General features: G+C 39.0%; 4 protein-coding genes across 5 annotated transcripts in view; 2 read left to right on the top strand and 2 right to left on the bottom strand.

The window, feature by feature from the left end:
- Positions 1-5,836, top strand: part of LOC137972100 (endonuclease V-like) — a 9,906-nt gene extending 4,070 nt beyond the window's left edge. Inside the window, exons 2-8 of the mRNA XM_068818925.1 lie at positions 1-119; positions 1,870-2,004; positions 2,344-2,383; positions 2,944-3,056; positions 3,400-3,471; positions 3,736-3,864; positions 4,721-5,836. The exon at positions 1-119 is cut by the window's left edge and continues 59 nt beyond it. Of these exons, the coding sequence (XP_068675026.1) occupies positions 1-119; positions 1,870-2,004; positions 2,344-2,383; positions 2,944-3,056; positions 3,400-3,471; positions 3,736-3,864; positions 4,721-4,906 (794 nt within the window). The 3' untranslated portion in view covers positions 4,907-5,836. The remainder of the gene's footprint in view (positions 120-1,869; positions 2,005-2,343; positions 2,384-2,943; positions 3,057-3,399; positions 3,472-3,735; positions 3,865-4,720) is intronic.
- Positions 5,837-7,955: 2,119 nt separating this feature from the next.
- On the bottom strand, positions 7,956-9,837 carry LOC137972101 (anaphase-promoting complex subunit 10-like). The gene has a single exon (XM_068818926.1). It carries the CDS (start codon positions 9,817-9,819, stop codon positions 9,262-9,264), a length of 558 nt encoding a protein of 185 aa, XP_068675027.1. The 5' UTR covers positions 9,820-9,837; the 3' UTR covers positions 7,956-9,261.
- Positions 9,838-9,922: 85 nt separating this feature from the next.
- LOC137972103 (splicing factor 3B subunit 5-like) lies at positions 9,923-17,534 on the top strand. The gene is made up of 5 exons (XM_068818928.1): positions 9,923-9,997; positions 10,773-10,809; positions 13,335-13,380; positions 15,269-15,392; positions 16,282-17,534. Exons 1-5 carry the CDS (start codon positions 9,995-9,997, stop codon positions 16,330-16,332), a joined length of 261 nt encoding a protein of 86 aa, XP_068675029.1. The 5' UTR covers positions 9,923-9,994; the 3' UTR covers positions 16,333-17,534.
- Positions 17,535-25,389: 7,855 nt separating this feature from the next.
- Positions 25,390-27,500, bottom strand: part of LOC137970429 (uracil-DNA glycosylase-like) — a 5,957-nt gene continuing 3,846 nt past the window's right edge. For both annotated transcript variants that reach the window (XM_068816955.1, XM_068816956.1), the window contains one exon: positions 25,390-26,949. In XM_068816955.1, coding sequence (XP_068673056.1) covers positions 26,087-26,949 — 863 coding nt within the window. In that variant the 3' untranslated portion in view covers positions 25,390-26,086. The remainder of the gene's footprint in view (positions 26,950-27,500) is intronic.

Here is a 27,500-nt window from a genome sequence, read left to right as displayed (position 1 = left end):
CAGGGGAAGATCATTTCAGCACTTTGAAGCTGATTGGTGGTGTGGACTTATCTTTTCCAAAAGGAGATGCAGATCATGCTTGTGCCTGTTTAGTGGTTCTGAGTTTTCCAGAACTTGAGGTAAAGCAACATATTCTTTTTCTATTCTGTTACTAATTAACTTTGCCTAAATTTCATTTAGCCACATGAAAATGCCAGGGAGCCAGGTCACAGGTTTAGGCCGGTTTGGGCATAAATTTTAAGGAAACAACCTTTGCTTCTTTATTCATGTGGGAAAGATCAGAATATACCTGGCCACATTACATACATAAATACATACAAACTTTATTTTCACACAAATTTTAAAGTAGACTAGTGGCTAGTATCTCTGAGCAATGGCACACAACAGAACAGAACACCAACAACAATATTTAAGAATCCCAACTGGCCAGAGGCAAAGCAGTTGGCTATTTACAAGTGCAGCCAAGAAGCTGAACCAGGGACTACCAGTTCTACTAGTTGTAAGAGCAGGTGTTAAACCTGGGATGTCCAGATCTCAAGGCAAGCGACCTAACCACTAGGCCACAGTGGGGTTAGGTTAGATTGGGGTGCTAATACTTGGGCTGTTAGAGCTGCTGGCTGCTACCAAGAGGGCTGTAGTGACGTCAGCTTTGTAGATGGAGAGATCCATGAAACTCAGGGAAACAGTAACTCACAAATTCCACAAGGTTCAGGTTTATTGTCAACTCTTTAACAGCTGTCCTGTTTGGTACCTAAGATGTGTTTGGGAAATTGCTCTGGCAGGTTCCGAGTTTACAGCAATAGTTGATCATTCTGATTGAATTTCAGTCTGTCCCAATGAAATCTACACATGTTTTGCACAATAATATTAATATTTATAAGGGTAAAATCACATGAAAACTAAAGAAAGGATTATGATTTTCCCTTAACTTGGTTATAGGGGATAAAAATAAGTTTATTGAGAAATATGCGGGAAACTTAACCCATTGCCCCCTGGGAATGAGATTACTCTGTCTAATGCCAGACAATTTTACTCGTCAACTGGGGGTGTCCTAGGATGTTTGAGGTGACAGTCAATGGGTTAAGGCACATGGGTGCTGTTGCAAGGGCTGCATGCTGTCTTCTTGAAGCTGCATTCTTTTAAGAATGAGGCTCACCATGATATACACTATTCATGTCGAAATGGCAGGAGTTCTGGAATATACGTAGCCGTTTATTTTCTTTACGGTTTCCTTAAATTTTTTTTAACCCAAACTAAATGCAAAAAGGAAAAGTGGAAACCAGGTGCCAGACTTTATGCATTCACTTTGAATTTCAATACTTCCTCTGAAGATTAAACGAGAAAGGGAGAGAGAGTCTCAGAGAAGTTTTACCCCCAAGACATCGACTGATATAAATTTTTATCTTGGGTTGTCCAGTGTAAATGCTAAATAATGTGTATTTTTAGGTGAAGGGATGGCACGGTGATTAGAGCACTGGCCTCCCACCAATGTGGCCCGGTTGGATTCCTAGACACTGCATCAAATGTGGGTGGAGTTTTTGGGTACTCCGGTTTTCCCCTCTCCTCAAAAGCCAACCAGGTCCTATGATTTGATTTGATTTGAAAAGCACCTTGGTTGGGCAGTTGACTGAATTAAACTCGAAGGGTAGAATAATACATGTAGCTCTATAGATGTGACAAGACATGATAGAAAACAAATTTATGGAATTTTTTTTGTTGGTTAACAAGTTGTGAGGATAATCATACAAAAGCATAAATTGAATTACTGGGTATCCTGTAATGATTAATTAAGCTGCAAAGGGGTTGGAGTTGATGCATTAACAAGAGATCTGTAACAATTTTATTGCTTCTCCATTAACTATTTTGTAGGTTATCTATGAAGACTTAAGCTTTGTTCATCTGAGATCACCATATGTTCCAGAGTATTTGGCTTTCAGAGAAGTTGAGTTTCTTGTTGATCTAATTTCCAGACTGCAAACATTAAAACCAGCACTACTTCCCCAGGTGATTGTTGGCTTCTGTTACAGTAGTACTTGGCATGCAACAAAACAGTTCAAACTTAGGTCACAAATCTCCATACAGTTCACATCTTACCCCCCTTCCCCCCCCCCCCCCCCCCAATTTTTGTCTGAATTAAAGATTATGGCCATAATTTCCTTTAAGGTGGCTTGTATTGCTTTACCACTTGCAACAAACTGTACTGACTTAAATTAAATTTACCCAAATGTTTCGAGTAATGGCATTGTAATGGTACTAATAATAATTTGGTTTGATTTGGTTGATCAAAGATGATGAATAGACTGTGAATAGGGCTTCAGGTAACACACTGCATTGTTTTTTCAGGTCATATTGGTTGATGGGAATGGAGTGTTTCATCCAAGAGGTGCCAAGATAATTTGGGCATTAATGTAATTAGGATCCATTGTATCTCTTTAATGCATTCCCCTTCATTGCTCAGTTATTGATCTAAGTATGGCCACTTTTCCTGTCTTTCAAAACCAGTAAAAAAGTGAAATAATTTTCATTCAAAAGGTTCTAAAAATAACATGATATATTTGGAATGATTTTGGAGAATGAATAAAGTGGAAACGTGTGTTGAAGTTATAGGTGGTTTAAGCATGCTAGTAGTGTACTTGCCATAACTGCATGCACCAAAAGCAAGAATAAGTTACATCCTTTCAGCCTTTGATCCCTACAAGATAGTTTGGATTGAGTAGATGTGCATAAAGATTTTATGACTTAGGTACTCAATGCGACATACAGGGGTAATAATCTATTCATGAATTTCATAATAAATATCAATTAAGCAAAATCTTATGGAAATAGTTATCAAGTACAAAAGATTTAACTTGTGCTTTCACTTGGACATTTTTTGTATTTAATGCAAGCAAGGGTATGATTAAATGTAGATTTAACCTTTTAAAACTATAATCAATATTATAGGCTTTGGAATTGCTTGTCACCTTGGGGTTCTCACAGATATTCCCACAGTGGGTGTTGCCAAGACTCTGTTTCATGTGGATGGGCTAGAACACAACTCTCAACACACTGAACAGGTACCGAATTACCTAACCCTAATATAACTTACCCGCTTTGCCAAGGAGGTGTTTTTGGTTATTTTCATTTGAAACTTGCTTTGAGAAAACCTCTTGTTTTTCCAGTGTCTGACACTTGCAGACTACAGACCGCACACTAACCCAAAATCACAGTTATTGAAAGCTAACATGGGTGCTTAGACCTAAATTTGAAATGGGTGCTTAGACTTATTAATAAATACTGTTTATCATCGCTATTTGTACTAAGGCAGTCTGCAGTTATCATACACCTTTGTTTTTAAATACTTGCTGTGGTTTTTTTTTATGTTAGAATTTTCACTATTATTTTAATTTATTTTTACAGATCGTAAACTATCTCAAAGTCAGTGGAGACAGTTTTGCTCTTCAAGGCATCTCTGGTGCAGTATGGGGAAAGGTGAAACTGATATCATGTGTATAATAGCAAGCATTTCAGTGGGGGAAAAGAATGCCTTTGCCTTTGCTGGGTGAAAGAATTAAAGCTTAAGTTGTTAATATAAGGGAGGTGTTTAATTGATTCATCAAATTCTTTGTCTAAGTTCAAGTTAACAAGTCCTATTTAAACAAGTGTGATTTTTTACAACTCATTGTTTTTGTGGTGTAAGCACAACATTTGAAAATGTTTTCATTGTGTTTGTTTAATATTTAAAATTTCTTTTAGGCTTTGCGGAGCACTCAGAAATCTTGCAATCCCATCTATGTATCTATTGGACATAAGATAGGACTGGATACAGCTGTCAGGTTGACACATGCCTGCTGTCAATACAGAATACCAGAGCCTGTGAGACAAGTGAGTACCAAAAAATTGTTGTGGCATCATAAAATCCACAATCTGTGTGCTAAACAAGACGTTTATATTCTGCAGCTTTTTCACTTATGATAGAACCAAGAGACATTTTTCAGCTATCATATTTACTCCGTCTCGCATTGATTTGGTGTCATCTTTATTAACCCTTTCACCTCATAAATCGATCAATCAAGTAAAATTGTCCACGGCATTAAAAAGAAAGAGTCAAATATCTGTCAGTATGCAGCCCAATAAAGGGGGCTAAGAACAGATTGATGCACAAAAGAACTCATGATCTAGTCCAAGAAAAGGGCCCACCCACAAAGAATTACCATGTCAATCATAACTATTGCAAAATTCCCTAATTGATCAAGGTTATCAACAGCCCTGATTTCTCCCTGAATTGAATTCCACTCAGTCATATTACCATGATTATAAACAAAGTCTCTGAAGTCCTTCATTTTAATAATTTTATTATCTGCGTATGGTTAGATGTCCAAATCTTCTTGGATAAGGGCTGTAAATTGCAGACCCTGTCTCATAACCGGTATTGACAAACCTTGTGGGATGTAAAAAACCCACACGTGATTCCCAAAGAGTTTTGTGTGGAGTTCCTGGTTTTGTGGTCTGATCGTCAAGGCCATAGTAATCAACACTAGGTGAAGCAGTGACCCTGCCTAAGCTAACAAAGTGAACTGATGGCATTTTAGCTCCTGGTCTTTTTCAGACTCAACTTGATTCAAATTTCATGCAATAACTTTAACTAAATTAACGTTATTGCATGAACTTTGAATCAAGTTGAGTGTGAAAAACACCAGGAGCTAATAAAAGCAATATTGATGTTGTGTTTCTGTTGTAGGCAGATATACGATCAAGAGAATACCTTCGGCAGCACTATTCTGAACAACTGGAAAGCTGTTCATGTAGGACAAAAGCCAGTGAATCCTCTTTGAATGTTACATCGTCAAAGGAAGGTGATCATAGCCATGTCGAAAGTGTTGTGGATAGTACAAAGAAGGAACTTGAAAAACTACAGCTAAATTAAAGTTGAAGCAGTTGCAAAGAGAACGCATTTTCCACCAAACAGCACAGTGCACTCAAAGAGGACAAGAAAAAAAAACTGCTATGGGGCAATGAAACACCATGTCAATATTATATACACATAAAAGGCCTACTGAAATGACTCAAGGCCAGCTGTTATGGCAGATGCCAAAATAATGTCTTTCAACAAATGTTTTACAACATTTTGTCAGGCACAGGCTGAATTCACGAAGCAATGTTTACGGATGAAACTATCAAGGAAATAGGATGCAAACATTGATTATGGAGTAATGTGCCAGTAAGGAAGATGACATTGCTACTGCCTTCTTAAGTTGGTTCCTCTCTCTCTTCTGTGAGGTTTTCTCAGAACAAGACTTAGGTTTTGTTCTTTCTTCAAAAGTATGAATTGGTTTTCACCCTGACAATGGCTAATGTTTGCAAGGGTAGTGTCTACAGTGTTAATTATCTTCTATCAATTCATTCAAACAGCTTTAATACATGTAAGTTCCATGCAGCACCAGTTTCTTTAGAACTTAACCCAGATGGCATGTTGCAAATTTTGATATTATTTTGATCCTAGACCCTGGTAAGAAGAGAACTGATGCTCAGCTATGTGGAGCTTAAACTTTATATTAATTTATTCAGAACATTTTTTAATTGTCAAATATAAATATGGCTGTCAAAATACATTAATAGTTGTAGTATAATGGTACATTGTTACTTGTATATTAAATTTGATTAATCTTTCCATGTTCTTTTAAGTTTATACTGGTTTAACTGTTACTTTTATTTAAAAAATTTTAACTTTGTATATATATATATATATATATATATATATATATATATATATATATATATATCACAAAGCATGTAAATTTTTAAATGCAAGAGTTTCATTAAATTTGATGTTGGCAGCTCACTGAATCAAGTAACCAACTGTTGTCATTGTCAAAAATATTACATCACAACAATGAAACTCGTTACCAGTCTCCCGGACATAAGTATGTTAAATTTTTACAACTTCGGGAGGGAAAAAGTCCTTTTTCGTACTTTTCAAGAAATTTCTTTTTTCTTCTCGTAATCTATACACACAAACCTAATAAAAGTTTCTTTAATATTTAGGGGGAAAAGTAGCTGACGCTTCTTCGTTGGTACTTAATGAGACCAATGAAAATACCTTTTTAATTTTCTTACAATCATTTCCATATTTTACATTTCTCATCAAGGCACAACAGGAGTCCCAGTGTTGTATCACTTTTACAGTCTAAAGGCTACAATCTTGGACAAAATGAGTATGAAAAATAAGCTCTCTTTTTGCCCCCACCCCCCCTGATCAATGTTGCTAGACGAAACAAAGCATGTCGAACCGGGCCTTATCAACATTGGTTGTAGGGGGGAGGGGGATCGCTAATCATGTGCGATATTGAGGACGTAATGCGCAAAATAACCCCTGTTTTTAATATTCTCAACCCTTTTTGTCCAAGATTGTAGCCTGTATACAAAGATTGCATAACTGTCTCAAATCCTTCCAACTCCCCCTCATGTTTAGATTAGGCTATGTAAACACAGATTAAGTCCTCTATTGCTTAAAGAAAGTACTGTATGTATGTATGTATATGTTTCACTTTTAGGAGTTCATGGGTTAACAGCTTTTTTTTTTGCAGGCTTCTCTGCAACTGCTCAAGTTGCTTCACAAACTGTGATGATCACTTTCGCTTAGAATGACATATTTGCAGTTCAAAATATGATATTTAACAATTATTATATGAGAGTGCGCTGGATATGAGGCGATAGATACGCGTTTCATTGGTTATAATCATTTTATATCCAGCAAGCCCGAGTAGGTTCAAACTCTTCCCCTGAAGCATCGATTTCTGCCTTAGTCAATTCCAGTCCAAAACAGCTTTTGTTGGCCTTTTTTTTTCACAGCTGCAAACAGGTTTTCAGCTCGCTTTATTGCTGACTGAGTGACATGTTCCTTGACCATATTAGGTACAGCAGGTATATGAACTGATAGCCTGTGTTCAGTGAGCCAATGAAAATGCTGGAAATTTGATATCCATAGTTCAGTTTTTAAAAATTCATGTTATTCACTATCACAGTGAGATGAGTTACTTACCGCATAGCATGTTTACATGGCACCAGCTAGTTTATTCAATCACTCTTTGTTCACTGTGGCTGACAAAACACTTTCATGTAGCAGGAATTTCAATAAGCACTGACGGCCGACGAAAAGTCGTCGGCTACTTCGCCTAGAGAAGAAGGCATAACTTTTTTGAAGGATTCCTTCAAACCTAAAGCAAAATTCATTTTTGATGGACTTGAATGTACTTTTTTTTAACTTCTATTTCAAAATAATTATCAGATTGATACTGCCATCTTCGAGCTACAGTGAACGGCATTTTTGCCTAGACCAACCGTCGCATTTTTTGCGTAATTCAGTTACGTTTAGTTACCTCAACAAACATATCAACGCATTTTATGCAAAACACTGGTTGTTATTGAGTAATCGTTGCATAAAGGCTTGTTTTCCACTAAAACAGTAAAATTAATGTTTTGTTTAGTTTCATTTAAGACTTTTTGTTCGTTCAGATTAAAATCGTTCGACAAAACTGATTTGTCATGTTGACCAAACAAAATTATTGCGGTTTGTCTAGACCAACCAAAATGTTTCAATTCGCGCTTGAAAAAACTCGCAAAAAAGTTTGCCATTCACGTCAGCTTGAAATTGAAATCAATAATGACATGAAGTTGTCGAAATGTCATGTAACATTTAAATTGTTAATTTTCCCTTTGAAATGGTTTTCCAAATCTTTCTTTGCTGAAATTTATCAAAAGAATGTGGTTAATTGCACACTCAGTGTCTCTGGTGATAAGAAATCTTTCTTTATCTTTGTACTCAATTTGGTGCCCAGAACGCTGGAAATCGCAATTCAGAGCTTCCAGATTTCAAATTTTTCTGGGGGCATGCAGACCCAGACCCCCCCTTGACAAAGGGGCCTAGCGGCCACTTGTTGATACATTTGGCTACCAGACTTAAACCAGCTGCCTACTTCAAATTTTATTGAAACTCCTGTATGCAGAATGAGGCAAATAACATGGACTTGAAATACATGTAATATTCCACACTGCAAGGAGACTGATTAACCCATTTACTCCACAGGCAACCCAGGATTCCCCCAGTTGACAAGTAAAATTGTCTAGCATTAGAGAGTATAATTCAGCGGGTTAAAGGAGTGGTTTTTCCTTGTTTTTACATGATACTGGCTATAATAATAAAATTAATTACTTTGAACTGAAATCAAATTATCATTGCTTCAGTGAAGCATCAAAGTTGAACATGTGCTAGCTAGTATTATTACTTTTTCTGGTATGACACTTCCTGGTGGTACCCCAATCAAACAAACACAGCTCTGAGAGGGACCCAAGGAAAACTTATACTGGAATGACAGACCTCGCATTATCATGCAAACAACCTCTTAGTGAAGTCAGCATGAAAGCAAAATTTTGCAAAATATCTGTCTCAAGTTATCTCTGGTACACATACCTCAATTACTTTAACACATTGACTCCCCATTGAGGACTAAAATCGTTGCGGCGTTAAACAGAGTTTCACTCCTAGGAATTAATGGGTTAAAGGGGGCAGTTTTTGAGTGGATGTAGAGGTCACATTAAACATGCTGGCCAGAAGTGGCTCTCTCTTCTGCAGAGGTTTGATGAGTATTCTGCTTTGCAAAGTCAGTGCTGGTGCAAATAATGATTTAAAGAGTGACAAACCTCCTGCCTCCTAAGTATCATTCTGATGTTTTAACCCGGCCTTCTCTTTTTTTGGCAATGGTCCATTTTACAGTTGGGTGCTTGGTTACCTGGCCTGTGAATAAAAGTGAGGCTGGAGTTGACTCTGTTTTGATAGAAAACTCGCTGCCTTCCTTATATAAATTCTCACTAATTAGCATGACAACAACATCATTAACATAACAAAAGGAGGGAGGTCTGTATCATAACATGGTCAACACCAGCCTAACTTTCATTTAAAGGCCAGGTAACTAAGCACACAACTGTAAAGCAGTCTATTCTATAGCGATGTTTCTCATGACATCACCCATTGTTATTGATATGCCAACCAGAACCTAATTGGCTGTTGAAACAATGACTTCTTTTGTTCCGTGGTTGGCAAATTTCAATATTAAAAGAAATGTGACATCAATGTTTGTAAACAAGAAAGATCGCTATTTGAGCTTCTGGGAAGCAAATAGTAGCACATTCAGAGCCCTTCTCTCAAAATGACTGAGCAGCAAAAGATGAAATTAATTGTTATTTTCACAGTATGACTCGCACTAGATCTTGAAATGTTGTACTTCACTTAATTGTGCTGTACATAGCACACTCGACGGACGTGAATGTTGGCATTTTGAAGGTTCCAGAGTCAGTTAAAGGTGCATGAATCTTGATCTGGCGCATATGAGTGTCCCTTCCATTTTGATGATTGGCCAACACAGCAATCTGCAACATGTACGTTCTGAGAGGTTTGTCGCCGTCGGATAGTGACACGGTCAACCAGCCAGTGGGCTCTTCCAATTCAATCAGTTCTATTTGATGCAAATCATGAAAGTGATTTCCAGCTCGGATGGAAATTTTACTTGGCGTGTAGCTCTCATCTGCCTTATAATCAGCGTAAAGACAAAGGTTTTGTATGGCAGTTTTTCGCCGAAACTGAATGCTGATCAAATGAGGCTGTGGTCCATCTGATTGCCAGTACGTTTCTAAGTTTCCATCGCGGAGCTGCTCAACACCGAATCCAGGTTTACAAGAGGATAGTGACCACACTGCTTGATCACCGATTTCGCGATATTTTTCGCCGCCAACTCCATCGCTTCTTTGATCTGTGTTCGAAAAGTCTTCCATTCGCACCGCCATTTTGAATTTACCGGTGCCCTGAAGCATACTCAACGTTACCACTCAACCAAGTACGACCGCTGACACCAACACTGACGTAACGACATTTCTGAGCCTTTGATGTTTCTGACCAGCAGTGAAATCGCATGAGACGCCATTGATCGACCATTGATCACGTTTTGACAACGTACTGAAAATGGTAAGTAAAAATACGGTATCTGACTGGATAAAAACTAATATTCAGTTGAACTTTTAGGTTACTGACTTATCATAACAAACGTAACTTTAAAGAATTTTTCCCTTGAAATTGTATAAACCTTGATGAGTCAACTGACCAAAAAATAATACATCGAGTTCTCTTCATTTTAATTCACCGGGGCTCGATAAAAAATGGTTTTATCTTACACCATCCTCTGTACTACACTCGCTAAAATGCCACAGTTTTGATAATTTTCAGTCCTAGCATTTAAGCAGGACTATGATGATAATTAATTATTGCCAGACAAACATTTGCCTAGCTACTATAGCTACAGGTCTCCTTTCTTATTTAAATGCACGACTCATACACAGGGGTGGGTGTGCAGCTCGAACTGTGAGCCTGAGAGTTTAATGCCGTCCATGCAATGTTGAGATCTATATGTCCAGGTTTGACCCTAATTAGATACACGGGGATTTCAATAAGCGTCACAAAGTGTCCCCTTGCTCTTCTCACCAACTTTTTCCTGAGTATTGTAGAGTCAACATAAAAAAAAATAATGCATCTGAATTATCATAATTTATGAGAGTTAACATAATTTTCATTGTTTATACCATCTTTTGTGTTACACTTGCCTGAATCAAAGCAGTGGTTCAGGGTTTCCAGAAACATGCTCTAAAGGCCAAGGAATTTAAATGATAAATAATACTGCCCTGGTAATGAAGAGTCTATGAGGACTATCGTATGAGTTGATTTTTTCTGTGTTTTCTTATTGCAGACAGACAGATACAACATTCACAGTCAACTGGAGCATTGTAAGTATCTGGCCCGGATTGCTCAAAGCATGATTAGCGCTAACCAGCGTAAAATGCCATGGAAACCAATTGGTTTTGATACCTCTTAACCAATGGTTAGCGCTAACCAGGCTTCAAGCAACCGGCCCCAGGTCCAAAAAAAGGAAACCTCAAACTCATTGTAGAGTTGTAATAATTCCAGTAAAGACATCTTGCTCATTTCTTTCTGGGGAGCATTAAGTAACTGGCAAAACAGGAGGTTTGTTATAAAAGACGAGTTTGTTTTCTTTAACTAACAGGCGTTAATCTCTTATAAGCATTAAATCCTGATTTGTTGTTTATCACAAACACAATCCCCTCTAGAATTTTATTCACAAAAATATATTTTGTATCCTAATAGTATCAATAGGAGGCGTGGTGGCCTCATGGTTAGTGTGCTCGACTCCGGATCGAGTGGTCCAGGTTTGGGTCCTGGCCGGGGACATTGTGTTGTGTTCTTGGGCAAGACACTTTACTCCCACGGTGCCTCTCTCCACCCAGGTGTATAAATGGGTAGTGGCGAAATGCTGGGGGTAACCCTGCGATGGACTGGCATCCCATCCAGGGGGGAGTAAAAAAAAGACTCCTAGTCACCTCATGCCACAGAAACTTGGATAAGCTCCGGCTCTGATGGGCCACTTGGCTCGTAAACAGACTTTTAATAGTATCAATGCATTATTCCCAGATAATTTTCCTTTAATTTCTTCAAGATTTCAGCCAAACATTTGCATTAGTGTTCTTTGGATGGAAGAAAAATAAGTGCCACGCAGGAAGCGTATTCTCTGATAATTTTTTTTTACAATGGTTACCAAATAAAGGCATTTTTAGCCTTTTTTTGATGTGCAAAATCCAAGTTATTTTGGTTGGAAATTGAGATTGGTGGGTCGAATTGACAGAAATTCAAAAGAATCAGCAATAACCATCAGTAATTTTCGAATCAAGTCAAAAGCTCTATTTAGTCACTAAAATGCTCTTTCAGAGAGCCATGCACTAAATTACGTAATCATTCATCTGCATATACATCAAATAATTATAAATACTAATTAATACTAAGAGAACAAAAGTATGATACTACGGCAGTGATGTATCCAGAGTGCTTCATTGCATCCTGGGATGCACTCGTTTTCCTTTTGGACGCATAGAATATGGAACAAAGGGTCCAATTGAATGCAGAAAAAAATCGAATGTTTATACAAATTAGAAACGCCAGGAAAACATGCGAATGGCATATTTCGCAAGGAAATTGAACATTCCCATATCTCAAAACGGAGAAATCGAATTCCTTAAATTTCAAGGTAAGCTGTTATTTTTGGATTTTTGTTGTCGAATGATTTCATTTTGTCAACGATTACCGGTATGTCCTGGCAGCTTGAGGAGTTAAATTTTAAATTCCCACATGTTGTGTGAAATGATCTGAGCTGTTTCTTAGGCAAGACAATTGGTGACACTTTCGATGTGCCACCAGTGATAACTGAACATTTCAGTAGAAATTCAGTTTGTTGCATGCTTTCCAAGCGAATTTCAAGCATTGGTTTGCTTGACAAATTGACGGATTGTTTTGTGAGACCCTGTTGATATTAATTCCGAACTGTGTATTGATCGCCTATATTTGTTTACTCTTTTGTTCCTAAATTACACCTCAAGTGTTGTTAAAATAAATGATGCTCTTCTTTTTTTTTTACGGAAAACTGAGATTCAGATCTGTTTTTTTTTAAATTGCTGTGGAGATCTAGATGATTTATCAACTGGAGCTAACAGTGTATGGATTCCTCAAGGCATTTTCAGATGTGGTCGATGGAGCTTTGAGAGCCCATACATTTTGATCGATGAATCAACGGGCATAACAGTTTCAAAGAAATTGATCATTTTATTTTAAGTACATATTCGAGTGGAGGGATAAGACTTGATTTTTGTGCAATTTAGAAATCTGAAAGGGTACTGCAGCAGCAATTAAGAGACAATAGATCGAATATTAATTCTCGAATATTAATTAGCTGGACCCCCAAAATTTTGCAATGGACCCCCAAATTTTTCGAAAAGGGGTCCAGAGGACCCCCAAATTTGAAAACCTGGATACATCACTGCAGTAGTGTAATAATGATATAATCCTAAAGCAAATAGCTGATATTACAAAAATCTAAGAAATCCCTATGAAAGTTTATCACTCACATGCTTTTTTTTTAAACAAGGCAAAATTTAACGGTTGTATTTTACATGTAGTTTCATTTGGGACGCTATTCCACAGCACTGCACATCCAGCATCTGTTTTTGGCCTTCCTGTACCTCTAAGATTACCTTTATGTATGCACTTGTGAGGTAGGTTTATAGAGATTTGAGGCCTACAGAAAATTTGTCATTCATGGACTGATTCAAACTGCCATTTTTAGGGTTTTTTAACCCATTGACGCCCAGGGGTACCCCATTGACGAGTAAAATCGTCTGGCCGGTTTAGGCCGGTTTGGACGTCAAAGGGTTAATGTCTTTTTTCGTATGTCTTTTGTTCTCAGTACAATCTAAGTATGTTGGAACAGGGCATTCAGACACAACAAAATTGTAAGTAGACTAATAAGGCAAGAAAGTTAAATGTGTTTAACAGGTCCTTAAAGGGGCACTGTCGTGCTAAATTTACTGTTTTTTGGTCAAAAATGGGTAAAATCTAACTTAATACTTTAGCTCACACGTGCAACATTTCTGACAAACCACTGACAAGATATGAAATATATTTGTGGCACAACGAACTATTCGTATTTAATCAGTTTTTGGCAACTTTCTGGGGACACCATCGCCAAACTTGAAAAACCTGCCAATTTTTTCAAGTCTCAATCCATTTCCATCCTGCCAATAAGAAAGCATAGCTTCAGTTGCTATTGGCAACAAAACTACACCATTATTTTTTGGTCTTGATTGATGAAAAGATGTACATGTATTTTAGTGTTTTGAAGTTTGGCCGGAATTTGCCTGACACTGCCCCTTTAATGCCAGAAACTCTACTTACACGTAAGTCCTGTTATCAGATGACCTTCAAGTCTACAGCTTGCTTAGCATCTTTTAGACAGAGAAATGGCTTTTAAATGTCCAAACTGTGTGTGACGGGGTTTATAAGCTTTTGGGTAACTGCAGCGTCTCTGGCTACTGTTGTGGTCTTGTAGTGGCATCATTTGAAGAACAAGACACGTAACAATGCACCCCATTCACATGCAAATAAGTGGCCTGGTATTCTGCAGTTTAGCTGGCTTTTGAAACCATTTTAATATGGAATGAAGGTGGTCAAATCATTGTTTGCCTTTAAGTTGAAGGAAATTAAAAGGCAAACTGAGATTGTTCCAACATGTTCTTCAGAAAGGCCATGAAAACAGCAGGCGAGGCTACTTTTGGGGACACAAGACGTGATAACTGTCATTTTAATACCAAAAACACCATTACTGGTACACCATATTGTAATGCAAGTTGAAAGTTACTGGCACTTGATTATAATTTTTAAAAACATACAAACATTGTGTTTCTAAAATAATTCTTTTGTTGGTGTTTTGAATGAAGGGACAAGTTGTGCATCATGCTCATTTGTGTTTGAAGGTCCTCAGGTGGTTGTCAGATCTTAATTTGCTTCTAGCTAAAAAGTAGAGTCTATTGCACTGTAAAATAATATTAGTGCTGTTCCTGTATAAACCTGAAAAATCCACACTTCTTCAATCGACTCTGACGAAGGGCTGGCGCTGGATATGTCAGCCAGTTAATTCCTTTACTGTAGTAATTTGACCTTTATCAACTCATTCGGTCAAAGTTGATCGTATTTTTGTGGCATTGATTTACTTGTACATGTAAGTCTCTAGATACATTTTCAAATGTCTGCCTCTTAATTTGGGGTTTTGATCTGACCTGCGTCTTACAGCCCCCTTTAGATAAAATTATTGTTTAGTATATACCACACAAGTGAATAGTGCTGTTTGCACTTTCTGACTGGCTAGCTTAAGGTGAATAGTACTTACTATTCACCTCTGAGCAAACAGAGAAAAACAGAATGGATTCCAGTTTTGCTTTGATTACCAATGAGCGAACTTTAGCGATAAACTCGCTGATTATTTAACTTGTGTGGTATATACTAAAACAATATTATTCACATCAGTGAGCAGTTATTAAATAAATATTCTAAAGTTAACCTTGCAACCACTAGTTTCTATTACAAAAGGAAAGCAACAATGTGCAATAGTTGATAAGTTAATAGGATACATGTAACATTGTAATTAAAATTTAAATTAACCGTCTCTTCTGCCACAGTAATTGACAACACTCAGGGAAAACCAAAACTATAGATTAGAATTTACAAGGTTTTTAATGAAAGATGCACTATCTTGTATTGAGGACACAGATTATGTTGTGTTTTATGCTAACAGCATATTTTGAGCTCTATATTAGTTCTTACTTGTGCATTTTGTTGTTTCAGTGAGTGGCTAGTGAATCAACACCGGGACAGTGCAGCATCTTATATTGGTCATTATAACCTGCTTGATTACTTTGCTTTAGTGGAAAATGAATCAAGAGCCAGAACAAAATTCAACCTGCTTGAGGTAATCATTCTGCCTAAAATTAACAGGCATGTCTTTAAGCGATTTCCCTCTCTTGTATGATGTGAGAGGAGGATAATTTCTTAAAATGGTTTTCGCACTGGCTGATTTAGAACTACAATCCTTGCTAAATTAAGTTGGGACTCCATGTACAGCACTAATATTCTGACTTTTAGGTGGGATCCTTCCTCCCCAATCATAATGTTGAATTCACTGATTTAGAGGAGCCATCTCGCAAAACCAACATTGGGAGAGCAGAAGACATCACTTGGATTGTACATTTAGATTCCAGTTTCGCATCAATATTCTTTTAAGGTTTGACACTGCTAGGTGGTATGGGGAAGGCCCCATCAAGCTCTACTTAGCCTGCTGGTTTGCTCAGTTGGTTGAAAATTAGACTACCACATGGGCGGTCACTAGCTCTGATATCCGTCGGACCAAGCTGCTTTTGTAACAATAATATTATTGTATCTACAAACAGTTGGACCTTCAAGTCATTTCAGATAAGGACTATAAACCATAACCTTTGTTTCCCGACCCTTGCTGCTAACACTATGGAAAGTTAAAGAACCCCACACACTGAAGCAAAAAGTAGGGCATGGGGTTCCCCGTGTTGTGGTATATCTCTGCCAGCATGTTTAATTTTGAAGTCGTACATGTATGTACACCTATGTAATCCAGGTGCACATTAGTCCTTGTGCTTGTTCATTATTGCCGTGGAATGACATCTCAAAGCATGTAAACTCAAGGAACACTAGCCTCCCGTACAGGCATTCTTAGGGCTTCGTCACGCGTTCCTCATGGGGGTGGAACGCGTGACAAGGCAGGTAGTCAACCTACAAGTTGTAGCGTGTAAACAAGCCTTAAATTAATGCGGGATGTTTTGTTGCAGAAAATGCTCCAACCTTGTGGTACACCCCCACACAGACCGGAACAAGATTAGAACAGCGAAAGTTTGTTTTTTCGTGGTGTGCACGGGATGTCTTGCAAACTGTCTTTGTTTTTGTTCATGACACAGTTCCAGGCCATATTCCTTCCTACAAAAATTCGTCATTTTCTGTTGGAGAGACTACAAATAAGTGGAAATGGCATTTAAAGATATTTTAAGATTTAAGATTTTACTTGATACTTTCTTGTGCAGGAAGCTCCCAAACTCATGAAGAAGGACGTATGGAAACCTGGATCAGGTCCATGGACCACCCTGTGGACCACCCCTCCTTTATTTAAATTCAATACGTTTTACAAGCAGAAAAATCTTCACACGACAGAGAGAAGTAATCCTCGCACTTATCTGGAAAACTTAAGCAGGAGTCAATGACTAGGAGTGAACAACTTCCATACTAAGCCTATGTCACCGTATTTTTACAGACCAAGGGCCCGTTTCTCAAAAGTCCCGAAAACTTTTCGGGTCTGAAAAGCCATTTGTGAAACTGGCAACCGCTTGTTTTGGAAAGCCGATCTTTTAACATGTTTTCGAGGTAACAAATAGCAAAGTGACATTAAAGTTTGATGACTTAAATCCTAGTTTCTTGTGATTGGTCATTTTGCTCCCGCAGGAGTCTTATTAGCGGGAAATTCAATCCAAAAATAAATCGCGGTCTGTAAAAACGCTCTGACGGAAATATAGGGCTGTTGTTCGCTCCTGGTTATGGGCTACTGGTTTAAGCAATTGCCACCTATTTGGTGGCTCCAAAGTGATCCGTCTATAACCCGCTTTTCAAATATAAGTTCATTTCATTCATAGTCCTCCACCGGATCAGATGAGCCCAACAAATTGACTTGCAACGCTCTATCAACTGAGCTTTGGGAGCACCGGCATCGCCGCGGAGGTAATATTTTTCTGCTTGTAACTTTGCAAAATGAGGGTGGTCCACAGGGGTAGGGTAGTCCATGGACCGGGTCCATGAAGGGGTCCATGAACCGGGTCCACAGGGGTGTTCCATGGACCTGGGGTCCATCATGGTCCAAAACGGTTTTGTATACGTCCCATGAAGGAGAGCGCTCTTGGAAATTTAAAAGGGTTAGCTTATCAATGCCGCTTTTTTTCATTTGCACAGCTGTGAATGGTGGAAGGTCCCAAAACCTATATTGTCCTTAGTTATTTTAACGACCGTTTTTCAGAATCAATTAAAATTTCCAAAAATGTCTGATTTTTTATTTTTTATTAAATAGTTTCGTTTCGTCACACGATTTGAACTTTTGGAGGGGTATCTCTCGTACGGTATTAAATTTACCTTTTTATTACATATAGCGATGATTTTAGGCAATAAATCAGAATTTTGTATGTGCTACTATATTTTCACATGTGAAAAACGCCACACGTCCCATCACCTTCGCTTACAGCGTGTTCTACATGTGACTCACTCACATATAACTCACTCGTGCGCTGCGCTCACTCGTTCGTTTTTCCAAGGTTTGCAACTTGTGCATAAAAATCCGTACGTCGCAGTTTCTATCATAGCAATCTATTTGATAAATCCGATTTGTCTGACGAGGACGAGGAAGTAGAACACGGTGTGTTTCACTCTCCACCAACGCAGCACCACAGTTTCGTTTGTTTTTCTTTAAACCAATGGTGATGAAACAAAGAACACAATATGAGCAGAAACCCATAAGAGTTGAAACGTGTAACGCGCGTTCACAGCTTCCGAATATTCAGTGCGAACTGATTGGTTGAATGTTTCAGTGCTAAGTACCATATTTGGAAACCCCTCGCTCTTGTTGTTCCAAATATGGTACTTAGCAAATTCGAATATTCAGAAGCTTGTCTCCCAACACACAAGGGGCCGTTACACGTTTCAACCCTTATGGGTTCCTGATACGAGACAATAAACCACAGAAATAACATCTTTCGTCGACTTTCCTAAAGATTTGTTGTTAAAACTGTTCAAAAAATTTCGGTTCTGCGTTGCCAAACAGCTATAGATTTTTTAACTAAAACATCACCCAAAAGATTCGCAACTTGGGAAAAGTAGTCTCTTAGTTTTCGGAGGGAATATTTTTGCACTTTTTGGCACTTGAAAAGGTCACCTAGCAGTTTCGGATGAGCAAATGATTCGCTGGGAAGTTCTTAGAAGGTAACGTTCAGCTATCAATTTCTGACATGAAGATATTCCCTAGAAAATTTCGGACACTTCAATTCTCAGCTCAGACATCCGAACAGGTCAAATTCTTCTAGGGGATAAAAACTTTTCGTTGGAGAGGCTTTATACATTGCAAGGTGTCTATAAATGTCTCTCAAAGACTTTTGCCGCTTGGTTTGGTCGTTGGGTGCCCTTGGCTCGCTGACCACCTCTAACTTCTCCTTAATCTCGTTCCCAAAGTCTTCCTTCCCCTTGACCAACGGGTCGGGAAACGAGCGACTTTGGGATAATCTGTTTCGAATGACATGATTCTTGTCGTGAGCTCCGTTGCGCAAGCGTAGGCGTAACGCCAAAATGGCGAAGAGAGTGAAGGATTTGTTTCACGATGGCATGCAATTTTCTTAAGCAAAATTAAGATTTCCCAACCTAAAACTGAAAAAAGCACAATATGACGTGTTGGAGCGATATGTCTGGAGAAAAATCTGGAGTAACTGTGTGCTGAATATGTTACCAATGGGCTGTGTTGTCAAGTGTTGCCTGGGATTGTCGATTAGAATTTGCGTAACGTGGAAGTGTAAAGCAGATTTTGTCGCTGCTGAATGCACCGGTCCGGGAGCAGTTTCAAAAGTCAAAATACTGTCTTTGTTTTGCAAAGTATCGTGGAAGATGAAGGAGAGCGAAACACCAGACTCTAAAACCAGATTCTTTCCAAAAGAATAAATCATTCTTCTAATCGTTCTTTGAAGGATCTTTCAAGTTAGATTCTTCGTCACCAGAGAAGTTTTAGGTTTCTTTTCAAAAGAACATTAGTTTTTTGGGTAAGAGTTTCCTTGCTGGGAGTAACTGCAGAATACCCTGCCATTTTGAAGCTGCACCTCTGAAGAGGCTGGATACGAGGATACGCAGTCAAAAATACCACCACCCATTCCCAATTAAACTTCTTAATCTAAGTATATTGTGAAGTGGAGTCGAAGCGAGAGCTTAGGCCTAATCAGTAAACGAGTGCTTTCTTCTTTACACGGTCTCGTGAAAAGTGTAGTTAACCGAACCGCAAATTTACGAGAGTGCTTAGGCCTAATCACTGAAACGAGCGCTTAGACTTAATCAGTGAACGAGTACTTTCTTCTTCGGTAGTGTCAAAAACCGAAACTCCGAAAACGAAGGCCGAAGACCTAACACCTCGGAAACGAAGACCTCGAAAGTGAAGACCTCGAAAACGAAGACCTGCTCGAAAAAACGTCCAATTAAGGTCAATTCAAATGTTATTTTTGAAGAGTTAGTACTAAGCAGATCAGAGGGGCCGATTACATGAGCCGGGCTGGCTCGTTTAGCCGAAATCCCGGCACGTCTGACAAAAACACCATAAATCAAGTTTGAGATTGCATGGAAATATCTCTGCCCGGTTAGCCAAGATCCCGGCATTACGATGCCGGGTTCCCAGCTAACCGGGCTGAGGTTTTTTCATGTAATTGCGTTCACCGGGACAGCCCGGTTAGCCGGGCCAGCGATTTCTAACCACATTACTCCACTTGAGAGCAAAATGGCCCACGGAATAGTCGTTTTAGACTTCCAAACACCAGTTTATACTTAAGATTTTAAATATGTTGTCTCCTACATATGACGCTCTAATCCCACGACAATTGAGGCTAGAGACCAAATCTTTCGTGAGTAGCACCGGTGGCTCAGTTGGTTGAGCACCGGGCTGTTACGCGGGAGGTCGTGAGTTCAACTCCGGCAGGACCAACACTCAGGGTCTTTAAATAACTGAGGAGAAAGTGCTGCCTTTGTAATTACATCTGCAAATGGTTAGACTCTCTAGTCTTCTCGGATAAGGACGATAAGCCGGAGGTCCCGTCTCACAACCCTTCAATGTTCATAATCCTGTGGGACGTAAAGAGTAGGGCATGTAGTTCCCGGTGTTGTGGTCTGTCTTCTGTGGTGTATCATGGTTGGGAGGGTAAATGCTCGGAGATATTAGCTACACCAAGCTACTCTAAAAATCCGAGGGTAAATAAAGACATATGATATGATATGATGATATGAGTGAAATCAGTGGAACAATTACGAAGACGATAACATTGCAATCCTCTCCAAGTAAACGATCAAAAGCGTACGGGACTAGTTCAAATCAGGGCGGAAAGAGACCGCCCTGGTTCAAAGGTCAGACTTTTCCCAGCTCCGGTTGGAGCAGATACAAACAGATCTATGCAAGACAGATATTCGTGAATTATTTTCTCCTGATAATCGCGCAATTCAGAATATCCGGTGGCCTTGGTAGCTATGTTGAAAGTCACGCTTCACTGTGTGTGGCAAATTTTGATTGAGAACTCCCCTGGGGTCCACGAGGACTACTCTAATTGGTGAAGCTCTGCGACCAGCTTTTGGGTCGCTAAAATTGGTGCCAATCAAGTATGAAAAGTCCGTCGTTCCGCGCGCATCTACATGAGACGAAGGACTTTTCGAAAGTCTAGGTTTAAGTTTGTTATGTTTCGACAAAACAGTTGTGTTCTGTGAGAGTGTTTTTGCAGCAGTGGATAAGAACACTTGAAAAATTATTTGTTCCCGGTTGAAGAAATTAATTTTGAAATCACCAAGAATGCAAATGTCATTAGTCGACATTGAAGTTGATTGTAAAAACTTAATTTACTGTCTTGCAAATACTGTAAATACTTAAATGCAAGGAAACCACTTTGTGTCAGTTTGAAACTTTATTTTCATTCGTTTGTAACTTAAGGCTGGTTCACATTTGACATATATAACGTCATGAGAATTGTTGGTGTGAACTGGAAAACGAAAGAATGTCAAGAATACGAAAATGTTCAATATTCTCCTGCTTTTTCTCTCTAAGTTTAATTCTATTACTACTTTTTAGCAATTTATTATTTATTTGTGTACAGTGGTGGCCATACGGCAAAGCTGTATACATTACCATACTGTTACAGTGTACAAAGAAAATACCAATTAACCAATGCTACAAATTCTCAGTCCAAAATTATGAAGACACAGACCAAAGGTATGCACACAACATCACCAAATCCAACAAAAAAAGCATGCAACCCCCTTCACAAATTCATACGTTCTATTTTTTGAAAATTATATTTTAAAGTTTTGCTTTGTGTGCAATTCTTAATTGGCAACAGTTGAACTGCTGTACTTCATTTGAAAAGTTAGGAGTTCATACTACCCTACTGTAAGGGTGTGTTGTTTTTAGTGTTTGTGAATAAGCCTAATTAATTCTAATTCGGTTTGTACATAAAACGAAGCCGGCAAGTAAATGAAGTGGTCGATCTTCATACAATATTCCAAATAAATCTCATCTTAATATCCTGACATTCCTCGATAATCTTAAGTAAAAGTTAACTCTGACTGCTGCTGTACTGAGTGTTTCCGTTGGCAAATGTACTTGTATATCAATTGATAGACAACCTTTATTTCTCGTAAGTACAACAAGTAGCAGCTACTTAACAGGTTTATCTGTCCGGTCAGTGTAAAACGCAGACTGTGACAAACGGCAACGGTGCCTAATCTTAAACAAATACTCATGCAAAAATGGCATTTAATCCAACAACAACCACAACTTAGCGAAATATTTAAAGATCCTCCAAGCGTTTCGTACAAAAGGGGCAGATCCTTAAAAGACGCACTCATTCGAGCCAAACTCGAAGGTGGCTGAAACTCGTGGATAGGAGTTGTGTAGGCCTGTCATCCCCATTGTTATCACGAACACTCCTTATTTTATCCTTATGACTCGTTTTTTATTATTAATATTTTATTTTACCCTCACTTTGCGTTTTACCCCTGGTCTGCAGTCTGCATTTTACTCTCAGTCTCCATTTTACCGTCGGTCTGCAGTCTGCGTTTTACACTGACCGGTAATGTGTCTGGTAAACTTTCGCCACTTTCCAAAATTTTACCCATGATTTCGTCGCTCTGACTAAGCATGGTGGTTTGCTATAACTGGGCAATTTGTTTAACTATTTGGGCATCCCACGGAAACGCTCTTAGGCGTCTTGTTTTACAAAATACTAGGCCTGAAAGGTCTTTAGGAACAAAAAAGAAAAACAACCTAAACCGTTTTCTCAAAGTTGTTTATTTAGCTGAAAATAAGGTAAAAAAAAAACGATAACAAGCCGGTGTTAAATTAAAGTTCCGTTTTAACCTCCAAGTTGCAGGTACCCACCGCAAAATCTCCAGGCGTATTACTTGCGGAATATAATCGCAATGAAGAAGGAAATGACTTCTTGGAAATATTTTTTTCCTTTGACTTTTAATATGAAATAAAAACCTTGCTTTTGTCCTTACAGATTTTCAGTTTCAACTTTAACCCAGAGTAAACGTGACACCCTTCCACAAGAAAGGATTAGCAAAAGATTTTACAACTAACCCTCTGCTCGTTTCTATCCTTTGCCACTCAACTCTTCCTGCATCTGGAAACTCTGTTTTACATTCCTTCTGATTTTTATCTGCGATAAACCGACCTCAAAAGCAGAAAAAGAAGGGGATGGCCTAAGTACGTGGAAATTTTTAAGGACACGACGCCGCTAAGTGCCCACTGAAGTATGAACTGTCCCTTATAACGATTCCCATGTGTTCAAAAGTATTATATTGTTAAACTCATCAATACACCAGGAACAAGCTTCGTTGCTGCTTAATGCTCCTTTATGAATTTATCGAAGATTTCAGAGTGCTAATTCAGAACAAAAGAATGCTTACCCCCTTCTTCAATACAGTAGCCCGCAAATTTGAATTTCGTTATTTTCATAACTTTTATATTTTGATAACGCGTTAAACTGCTGCCAACAATTTTGATTTTGCTATTGCGCCAAAAAAGATCAACGCAAAAGACTATTATCTTATCTGCGAGCCATGTGAAAGTGAAAGATAAGTAAAATGAGCAAAACTTATAACAAAAAACGTCCATACCTGGTTAGGAAGTGTGGGTTGAGTATTGTCGGAAGCATTGATATTCTACATAGAAATCACCGTGTTGAGTCCATTGGAGGAGAATTCAACTATCAGAGATCACCACCCATGTAGTGAAGATCTTGGGTGGACTCAGGGGTGTTGGTTGATTGGGTAGCCAGCCGTCTCCCCACAGAAGCAGTGCGGCAGTGTGGCCAGAGGCAGTGTGGCCCAATGGTTAGGGCGCTTTCCTTGAGATCTGGGGATCCTGAGTTCAAGAAACATTCTGGTCATTGGTTGAATTTGCTCCTGGTAGTCCCTGGTTCAACTTCCCAGCTGCACTTGTAAATAGCCAACTGGTTTGCCTCCGGCCAGTTGGGATTCTTAACAGTTGTTGTTGTTGTTGTCGTGTTCGGTTGTTTCGTTGCTTGTGTTTCATTGGCCCTGAAAAGCCCCTACGGGGAGCGGTCAATTAAGTATGTATGTATGTCGGAGTATGTATATTTGCGGCCCGCAAAAAAGAGAGAGAAATACTACAGTGATCCCAAAAAATTTAACCAACCCACCTAAGAATACAAAGAAAACGAACAATGACATCTTGGGGTAGCAACAATAGACCGAAAGGAAATTGAGACTGAAACTATGTCAGTTAAAATCATTTTGTCCTGAATTACTTCATTTTGACATCCAACATAGACGCGTTTGCGAGCTAAATGATCTAATGGAATAGGCACCTGTTTGCATTTTGGCAGTGATGGAATTTCTGCTACTGTTAATAAATCAACACAACAAGGAGCTGTTGGTGGGATGGAGGCAGTACGATAAACATTCTGCGATCTCGAGCTCTGCAAATTGACAGCATGGCACAAATCAGACCGATTCGCCATAAATCAAAATAAAATTGATAAGCAAATATAAAGGTATCGTTACCTCACTTTGCTGTGATGATTCCTGGGCAGTCCAGGTCTCAGAGATTGATCTTGAGACGGCTGAGGAGAGCAGTCGTGCCAAGTCTTCTCTATCCGCCATAATGTTATTATTTTTAGGCCGTACTTCGCCCACGTTGTAGGACGCGAACGAGACTGAATAATCGCGAAAGACTTATGATAAAGTCAAGGTATATTTCGAGGGGACGTTTTCGTCGACCGTTAGGGACCTTAAGATCTACGACGGCGACGTCAACGAAAACGTCACCTCACAACATCACTTTGCTTTACCATAAGTCTTTCGCGGTTATTCTGTCTCGTTCACTTCTTACAATTTGGGCGAAGTATCCTAAAACTAAATTGGTAGGGGCAATTACAAAGTGAAAATAGAGAAGGAGAGATTCTCTATTCCATGCTCACGTTGTCGTCAAAACCTCAAATTTGGTAATTTCACGTCGTCGTTATGCAGAATACTACAAGAATTCGTGCTAAAATCCGTGCTGCACGTGCGCAGCACGGTTATTTATGCTCTTTTAACCAATGAATTCATTGTTTTGCGGCGTTGTTGTGTCCGTCGCCGTCGTAAAATCTTAAGCTCCCTATATTCCCTAATGCGGAGTTTAAGAAACCACGACGGCAACGGGGACGAAAACCGCGTCACTTCAAAATATACGTTTGAGCTATTCTAAGTATTTCGGGATTATTCAATCTTGTTTACATTATACAATATGTGCGAAGTGTCCTATAATTGGATTGCTACGGACGGATTTGAAGTAAAGAGAGAGACTGAAATATTCACTGTAGTTTGTCCACGTTGTCGTCAAAACCTCAAATTTGGTCATTTCACGTAGTAGTTTTGACGAGTACGGGAGAAAAATATTTAAAAATGAGACCCTCCGTGAGGGTACACTGGGTTGCCTGTGGTACGTGCAGCGTTCTTGGCAATTTTTTTCAAGTTGGGGGGGGGGGGGGGGGGGTCATTAAGACCATTTAAGGGGTCACCCAGAAGTCATACCAGCAGAGGCCCTTTGGCTCACAGGTCCTCACACGTTCGTATGACGAAACAGATCCTTTTCTGAGGTTAAAAACCTGGCTACCGGCCTATTAATTAATCATTTGTCAGAAAGAAGAAATTCCTGTCCTCTTGACACGCATTGCTTACGTGTGGTAGTAACACAGCGATTTATTCCAAGTTGTCCTTGCGTAATATGTAGCTCTAACAATGCACGATATTGTTTTGGTATTGTCTATCATTGTAGTGCCATGGTAGAAGTCTTGGGTAAATAGCCTGAGAAGACATGTGGTTACTAGCAAAGTACTGAACCCAGAAAGATTGAAGAAAATAAATAGGAAGTGAAAAACATTGTCTTCTGGGATGACATGTTGACAGTTGTCCTTGCGTAATATCTAGGTCTAACAGTACACGATATTGTTTTGGTATTGTCTATCATTGTAGCGCCATGGTAGAAGTCTTAGATAAATAGCCCCTTGAGAAGACATGTGGTTACTACTGAAAGTACTGAACCCAGAGAGATTGAAGAAATAAAAGGGAATCGAGAAACATTGGCTTCTGGGCTGACATGTTGATCATGCAACTTTTTTCCACCACAAGTGTAAGTGTGCACTGACAGCACCTGACAGTTTTGTAAACAAACGTTTAAAGCTGAACTTATAACCTGTCCGGCGGGGTTAGTATCTAGAGGGGCGACCTAAGAAATATACCACTCAGTAACGGGAGCATAGGACATAATATTTATACATCGTTTGGATATATATACTGTAACCGTTATGCGGGACAGGGCTCCAAGAATGTCTCACTTGTCAGATCCCAATCAATTTCGCCTCTTCCTTTTGCAGCTAAAAACTCGTTTGCACATTTAAAATAGCCACCAGCAAAGAATCCATTGAAACCAGTGGTTGTCACACTTCTGGGAGATGGATGCTGTCCCTTCAAGATCTTGTGTCTGGTTGTATTAATTAACGAGACTCCGCGACTTATCGAGATGGAATTCGCTTCATACCCCCATAGCATCCAAGCAGAAGGTTGGGCATTGTCGCTGATATACTTGATGAGTAACTTCGTAAATTTCCTCCAAATTGGCAGATGGGAGCCTACTGTTCCCTGCGTTATTGTCAAGGCGGTATTTAAAAGAAGCACTCCTTCATTTGTCCAGTCTGTCAGGTCACCATCTGTAACGTTCACTTTCCATCCCTCTAAGGCCACCTCTAGTAGCACATTTAGGACTGCAGGCACCTCACGGGCATCACCATCAACACTGAAGGCTACTCCCGTTGCTTGGCCCGCTTGGGGGGTAGGGTCTTGGCCGAGAATCACTGCCTTTATTTTATCGGGTGACACCATTTTGAGGGCCTGAAATATGAGTTTCAGGGGTGGTTCAATGTGCGTACCTTTCCCCTTTAAAATATCGGCGAGTTTGAGTGAAATCTTACTTATAGCTTGGGGCACTCCAGCGCCACCGAAGAAGGTCTTCCACTTTGGTGGAAAACACTTGTGTTTGTATATGTAATCTTGCAGTGTGCACGATCTGTATGTTGCTGTTTTGCAGGTACATTTCAACTTCGGAAACGCTTTTGTCTTCAACGATCTCTGAGTTACGTTTACTTCCAGGTCCGACCAACCTCGAGCTCCTGAAAACCAAAATGGCACCTGTTTCAAGCGGGTTCGGGATTTATAGCAAACCGAAGCGTAGACGAATACTATAAACAACACAGCTCTTAATAGCGACCACGAGCAAAGTAAAAATACACAAACAAGGTCACGTGATTTCAGAACGCGAGAAAGTCAATGCGTGACCAATGAATTAAAGCGTTACGTTACAGCACCTTCGCGTTGAAATATCTCAGTTAAATAAATAAATAAATAAATAAATAAAGTTTATTAACATATCAACTTGCAAACAATAAGGCTTGAAAATCTTGATATTTACAGTATTAGGATCGTAGTAAGATATTATTTATTTACAATTGTAACAATTATAATAATAAAAAATGCGACCAAATTATATTATATATACGATTAAATGTTGGGATTGTCCCATTTACTTATAGATTTAGGTATAAATAATGCGCACCTTCCTATAATAACCGCATCTTTTCTCATAGTTTCATAATAATAATAATAATAATAATAATAATAATAATAATAATAATAATGATGATGATGATGATGATGATGATGA

The sequence above is a fragment of the Montipora foliosa genome, chromosome 9 (genome assembly GCF_036669935.1).
Source record: "Montipora foliosa isolate CH-2021 chromosome 9, ASM3666993v2, whole genome shotgun sequence".
Classification (NCBI taxonomy): domain Eukaryota; kingdom Metazoa; phylum Cnidaria; class Anthozoa; order Scleractinia; family Acroporidae; genus Montipora; species Montipora foliosa.
The sequence above is the reverse complement of the archived record's forward strand: the minus strand, read 5'-3'. Positions and strand labels throughout refer to the sequence as shown.